The 7,360-nt window shown below is 42.0% G+C and overlaps 1 protein-coding gene across 1 annotated transcript; it reads right to left on the reverse strand.

The window, feature by feature from the left end:
- Positions 1 to 1,247: 1,247 nt before the first annotated feature.
- LOC133472563 (BTB/POZ domain-containing protein KCTD12-like) lies at positions 1,248 to 3,113 on the reverse strand. The gene has a single exon (XM_061763585.1). It carries the CDS (start codon positions 2,769 to 2,771, stop codon positions 1,926 to 1,928), a length of 846 nt encoding a protein of 281 aa, XP_061619569.1. The 5' UTR covers positions 2,772 to 3,113; the 3' UTR covers positions 1,248 to 1,925.
- Positions 3,114 to 7,360: the final 4,247 nt, after the last annotated feature.

The raw sequence follows: 7,360 nt of genomic DNA on the forward strand, positions 1-7,360 counted from the left end.
AAAGTCACAGTCATCCTTCCTATTTCCGGTCCAGATGTTAGGGTCAGATGATAGCAGATTTGTTCATGCTGCTTTGTGTAGGAGGGAGCTTTGCCTGTTGGATGCACATTATAGATTTTATTTTATGCATGGTGATGTTTACTGGACATTTGGGATTGAGGGGGAAAAAAAGTACTTTTTTGTGCCAATGGCCAACTTTTGTACATTTTTGTGTTTTTTCTCACACAGTGCTGTACTCCAACAAAGTCAAACTAAGTATTTTGTATCAGTACAGATTCAGAGACTGCTTGAGTTTGTGACCCAGGATCACTGAAAAGAAGAGACATTTGATTTCTTCTTCTTCTTCTTCTTCTTCTTCTAAAGAGAAATCCCCTTCTTTTCCTCCATCTTGCTTTTCTGACCAGGGGAAATAACTGAGCCCCTATGTACTGTGAAGGAGTTGAGTTTACTCTTGTACTTAGTTTGGCCAACAAGTGTTGTTGTATTTTCAATAGAACTGCACATAAAATCTTCCAAACGTGGTTGTGTCAGAGCTGCAGCGGAAATGTGGTTTCAATTCTTCTTCTTTCTCTTTTGAGTAAGACACACCATGCATGGGCAAGAAACAGTGTTACTTTGTATTTATTTTTAATGTATGGACACATCTACTCACGATAAGGCACGTGGCTTGAAGCCCCATGGCCTGATGGCTTAAGGTTCAGTTCCACATATTTTGCAGTGGTGACAAGATAATTCGGGAGTTGTCGGGGGTGGCTTCATTCAGACTACTGACACATGCGGATATCATTTAAATAGGACCAGAGTGTGCAGATTAAATCATTTCAAAGACCAATTTAATGTAGATGAGACATGACAATTGCTTGTTGTGTGAAATTTTTGGATTTGGATGCCCGTTGGCAGACGACTGGTTAGCACATCTGCCTCACAGTTCTGAGGACCTGGGTTCAAACACGGCCTCGTATGTGTGGAGCTTACATGTTGTCCCCGAGTCTGCGTGGGTTTTCTCTGGTTTCTTACCACATCACAAAAACATGCATGCTAATAGCAGACTCTAAATTGCCCGTAGGTGTGAATGTGAGTGCGAATGGTTGTTTGTTTATATGTGCCCGCCGATTGGCTGGCGACCAGTTCAGGGCGACCAGAGTCAGCTGGGATAGGCTCCAGTACACCCACGACCCGAGTGAGCATCAGCGGTACGGAAAATTAATGGATGCCAGCTGTTAAATCATGACAGTGAACATGAGAGATGTGTATTGCCTTGTCACACTTTATTCAATATAGTTCAATACACAGATCATACATATTTTTGGCTTTTTCTTTTAATTTGAGAATCAGAATCAGCCAATCTGACTCCCGGTCTTGAAGATTATTATTATTATTATTATTATTGCAATACAAATATTTTACTATAAAGTTAGTTATCTGTTCTTGTCTTTTATACGTACCAGATAGAAATCCCGAGCAACAAAGGGATTTAAAAAATTATTCCAGAACAATTTCTAAAGCTAAGTTGTGTAGTAATATCACCAAAACAATAATACATGTACAGTTAGTATGTGCATTTAAACACCAAGCCAAACATATTTACGTTTCATGTTTCATGTGCTATGTCATGTCCTTGGTTGTTTTCTAGGAATGTTTTAGAAGTGATTATGAACTGTAATCACTTGGGGGCGGGATTGGGAATAAAATGTTGCATATTGATATTTATCAATGAAATGTAATGACATCAAATTAAAGGTAATTTGAGCAAGTGCGTTATTTGACAAGTGTGTATCAAACGTCGGTGACCCCAGACTTTTCTCCTTAACCAATTAAGTACACACAAACTGTACCTACAAAACACATGGCAAACTATATGTAATAAACAGCGGGTAAAGAAGTGTCAACTTGCTCTTCCAGGGTCATGAAGCCATCATTCGAGTTCACCGACTGAACACGTACTCGGTGTAGCTGGTCCACACTTTGTCCTCCCCCGGGTCGCTGCTGGCGTACGAGCACGTCCCCGTGGAGTTGCAGGCCACCATGTGGAAGCCGGCCTCGGCCAGCCGGTCGAACGCCTGCTCCAGGAAGTTGTACTTGAGGTAGTACCTGGACGTGTACTTGTCCGGGGGTCGGTCTGGGTCTCGGCTCTCATTCAAGGTGTCCCCAAACACTTCTTTGGCGAGGCAGATCTTGCTGCACACGGTTATCCTGGCCACCCGGCGGAATTTGCCGTCCGCCTGGATGTCTCTGCCGATGGTGTAGCTGCCCCTGTAGCCGACCGTGATGTAACCCGCGCTGGCGCCCGGCGAGCGCGGCGTTCTATCCGAAGAGGGAGAGGCGGCGGTCGGGCTGGCGAGCTCGGCCTCTTCCGGCTCCCCGCTGTCCTCCGTGGGGGAGCCGTCCTTGCTGGGGGCCGCCAGGCGCCTCGACAGCTCCGGTAGCTGGAAGAATTCCGCCTCCTTCTGCAACCTCCTCCTCTCCTTGAAGAACTCGGGCAGGAAGAGCTCCGAGTCCCGCAAGTAGTCCAGAATGTAGCGGAACAGAAAGCCGTCTCGGTCGAAAAAGAAGCGACCCTTGGCGTCTTTGGGAAGCTCGTCCGGGGAACTTTGGCTGAACTTGGCCCACAGCAGGGAGTCGGCCACCGCCGTCAGCGTGTCCAGCCGGGTCACGTACACCTGACCACCCACGTTGAGCTCCACGATGTCCGGGAACGTCGAGCTTTGGCCGTCTCTCTCTGCCATCTCTGCTCGCGGTTGAGGGGAAGACAGTTTGGTCGTGTTGCTCATTTTCAGATGCGTTGTTATATGGCTTCGGCTGAGTGGGAGGAGAAGCGCCACGACAGCCAGCGCAGCTTTTAACTGTTCAGTGGGAGTTTGGTGCTGCGTTCAGTCTCGACTCTCGAAGAAACCCTTCGACGACACGCCACTGTAAAGTACTTGTAGAAAACGTTGAATAATGTATAGTGACAACCAGACAGAACATTTAAATGCTCTTCCATTAGATGGCAGAAGGTACAAGCGACCTCTGTAGCCACACCTGTTGCCTTCCAACAGCCGAATGAATCATGCAGGCTTCCTACAAGTATGGCAGCTTTGTACAATTTAACAGGCCCGGATTTCACACATTCATACTCTTTGAGATCTTTGTGTGTGGGTGTGTGTGTGTGTGTGTTTAATAATAATAATAATAACAACAACAAAAAACTTTGTTTGAGATGTTTCTAATGTCAAATGTTTGCCTTGCCTAAATAAAGCTTCATAAATAATATGGATAAGAATTGAATCTGTATATTTTTCGTCTTTAATGTATGAGAATTTAAGAAACAGCGTGGTGTGCAAGGACGTCATACATTACTTTGGTTACATTCCTTCTTCACCATGAATATCGAAAGGTACCTTACCTTGATGAAAGGTGAAATCTAGCCAGTTACCAGTGCTTTGGGGAATGTTGGGGATGGGATTTTCATGCAAGATCCACATTTTGCCATTGTTGTCGGTGAATGGGAGTCTGCATGTTCTCTCTTCCCTGTTGCCCTGTGATTGGCTGGCGACCAGTTCAGGGTATACCCCACCTCTCGCCAAAAGATAGCTGGGATAGGCTCCGACACACCCACGACTCTAGTGAAAATGGATGGATGGATGGATGGATGTTCTCCTTGTACCTGTGTGGGTTTTCTCCGGGTACTCCGGTTTCCTCCCACTTTCCAAAAACATACATGGTATGTTAATCAAAGACTCAAAATTGTCCATAGGTGTGAATGTGAGTGTGAATGGTTGTTTGTCTATGTGTGCCCTGCAATTGGCTGGTGACCAGTGCAGGCTGTACCCCGCCTCTCACCCAGAATCAGCTGAGATCTGCGACCCTAGTGATGATAAGCTGTATGGAAATGGATGGATGCATGTTTGTGAATGGCTGAATGCCTACTTCCCCAGGACATGCGTCGTCTTGGTCCATATGTGTGGCCAGCCAGGAGTCCCAATTTAACACCCTGTGATGTTTTTCTTTGGGGTTGGTTAAAGCAGAAAGTCTACTGTTCCAAACCAAAGACTTTGGAAGAACTCGCAAGGCGATAATGAGAAGTTACTGGTGGTGAAATCAGCTTATGTGATCCCTGGGCAGCTCAAAACACAGGTACAGAATTCTGGGGGCCATAAAGAATTTTAAATAAAACCTCATGATAAATGTCACTTTGGGGCCATAATTCCAAAATGTACAGCATGTTCGTAGCAAAAATATCACTGCACATCTCCAAAGGGATACAGATAAATGCCTACAGTGAAGAATGGTGGTGGCATTGTCATGCATAGATCATTTTACACTTGTGACGATGTGAGTCCCAGATGCACATGTCATGGAAACAATGAGTCCCAGCCCTGGAACAATGAGTCACTGCAATTTATCATCACGGAATACAGGTACAGTAATCCTCCACTATATCCCAGTTCTAGCTTCGCGGTCCCGCTATATTGCAGATTTTTATCACAGTTGTTACTTTTTATACTGTTTGTACAATATTTTTGTGTTATCCATTGTTCTTGCTCTCTCTCAATATTTGTGTTTAAATATGTTTGTATTGTTTCAGGTGTGTTTATAGGCCTTTCAAAAACAATTAAGTGACGTTAATGTGACAAAAACACACGCACACACGCGATGGAGGGGGGATTACTGCATACAGATAATCAGTTTATGAATGGGTTACCAATTTATTATCATATACATAACTATGAACAGATAACCATCTGATGAAAAAATGACCTGGTTATTTGTACTTTTACACAAAATAACTTTTTTAAGGACTTTATTGAGCTCAGGAAAGTTTAGTTTTAGTTGATGATCAACAATAATATTGAAAATTTTGGGTGGTAAATATTATTTACGAGACGGGGAGAATATAAAAATGGTTATGTGCAGTAATCTAAGATGTTAGATAATTGTAACAGATTTAAAATGCAGGAAAAATTTGGCCTTTATGACATCCAGTACTCCCCTTTGTTTGTCAAAACTGAACTGGAGTACAATACTTGAGTCCATGTGGATGTGAAAGGCCCGATTCGACTGGGTTTGCCTTTGACCACGCCATTGTGCTTAGCCAGCGACGGCCAGCCCACATAACCAAAATGTGACAGCGTGGTGGATCGCTTGCTTGTGTTTAGATGAAGGATATTTGTTTTGTCTATGTAATAATGTGATGAGGCAATTAAACATTTGTGTTTTCATAGTCATAACCGCCCTCTGGGGGAAACCGTAACTATAATGTGGCCCACTACAAAAGTAAGTTTGTCGCCCGTGCTCTATGGTTTCAACTTTGGCGAAGCTGTCGACATGGAAGCGGAGTGCCTCTATGTTTGACCACGTGTCTTGTTGCAAGGGCCACGTGTGCTAATGCGCTACTTTAATTGACAAGTGAAATTCTGTGGCTTGGCGAGTGAAAATATAATTCATGTTTTTACTGTTCTATGGACATTCACATTTTTCTTCACATTCTGGGCGAGTTGTCGTGCTCGCCTTGTCGTGTCATGGTAACATAAGCTGTACTTAGAATTGAGCAGTGTAATTGTTTAAAAAAATCGGGTGGAAGGGTATTTTGACAAAAATCATGTCACAGATGTTATTATCACCACTAATAAACCAATTATTAAATTTGTTTTATCAGTGTCACTAAAAACTGAGGATAGGACCTATTGTTACAGGACTATTTTTGATAGGCGTCTGCAAATATGCATTTCACTTTGAGTTTCACCACAGTTTTTCACATTTTTCAGTGTGAATATGATAGTTACAGATTTACATATTTCACAGGTGCACCTTGTAGAATATTGTTCCTTGCACAGATTATGTCCGGTTTGTTTACAGTCGGGAGTTGTTATTTTTATCTTTTTTTTTTTTTAAAGAACCATCACAGCAACCAGATACCACTGACAGTATTTCAAACGGTTACATCCGTTTGAAAAAAACCAAAAACTGCCATAATCCTTGCATGCTATTGACATCTAGTGGAATTTCTTCGAAGGTGCACCATACCGACAAAATACTGAAAATTAATGGGTAATAATCACCGTTTATAATAAACCACAGTTTAACACAAACTGTAACGTTACACCAATTGCCTCAGCTATGTGTAATAATAAAAGTCGTAATCTACAATTTGATGGAAAATGAATTAATGGAAAATGAATCATCCCCCATCACGCACACACATGCACACTTTTTTCATTGTGTCCATGTCAGTTCCTTTAAAGGTCAATTTATTTTTCTCTCTCTCGCAGTCTGCCAGAGCATAATTGGATGAAGGAAGTAACGTGCCAATTAGAATAGTGAGAAATAAAGATATCTTTTCCTCAATGGCAGATTTCAGCTTCCCCCCAAAGATTTTCAATTGGATTGAGATCAGGACTTATTGCTGACCATTATAAAACAGTCAATTGTTTCCTTTTCAACCATTCCTCTGTGCTTTTGGATGTGTGCTTTGGGTCTTTGTCTTACTGGAGGACGTTTTCTTACAAAGGGTATGACATTTTGCCCTAAAACCTCTTGATAATTTTCTTATTTCATGATACCTGTGATACAGTCAAGGTCTCCAATATCAGATGTAGCAAAGCACCCACACAGCATTATGGATCCTCCACCATGCTTGACTGTTGGCAGGGTGTTCTTTTCCTTAAAGGCTTCATTGCGCCGTCTGTAAACATACCATTTGTGTGCATTGCTAAAAAGCTCTATTTTTGGTTCATCTATCCATAAAATATTTTTTATCATTTGCTCTTTTGTATCAAACACATGTTCTCTACAGAAAAATGTTGTTTCACTTGATTCATTTTCTTCAGGTGATATTCCACATTTAGTACTTAAATTTCATGGGTAACAATAATGGTGAGCATGACTGTACACACACACACATTCAGTACATACACACACATGTACGCACGCACATATTGTACATACATACATAGTACATACTGTGGATACATACAAAGTCTTTTAACATGTGGCGCTGAAGGTCGTTGAATGCCTTGACAAAGCCAAGCCCTATTAATGTCTTTGTTGATAGCCAGCATAGAAAGGATTTGTTTGACAGCCCTCATTGTATCAACCAGTACTTAGAACAACGAGAAAGTCCAATGAACTCAGTAAGTAGAATTGTAGGTTTACAGGTCGATTATCAGATCATCGATTCAAACATGTAGATGTACTACAGTATATGTTTTAGAATCATTCTACACTGGAAAAACAGAATGTTTCAATTAAATCGTTAAACTCCCCCAAATTAATATGACATGTAAGCTTCTGGCTACAAGTACTGTGTCTTATTACACCATGCAGGAATGCTGACAAGAATAGATTTCAGCATGATGGGACATAAACACTGTCCCAAAAA

The sequence above is a fragment of the Phyllopteryx taeniolatus genome, chromosome 2, assembly GCF_024500385.1.
Source record: "Phyllopteryx taeniolatus isolate TA_2022b chromosome 2, UOR_Ptae_1.2, whole genome shotgun sequence".
Lineage (NCBI taxonomy): Eukaryota > Metazoa > Chordata > Actinopteri > Syngnathiformes > Syngnathidae > Phyllopteryx > Phyllopteryx taeniolatus.

Excerpts from the sequence above, each read along its gene's own strand:
- LOC133472563 (XM_061763585.1), bottom strand. The coding sequence starts at position 2,771 with ATGAGCAACACGACCAAACTGTCTTCCCCTCAACCGCGAGCAGAGATG.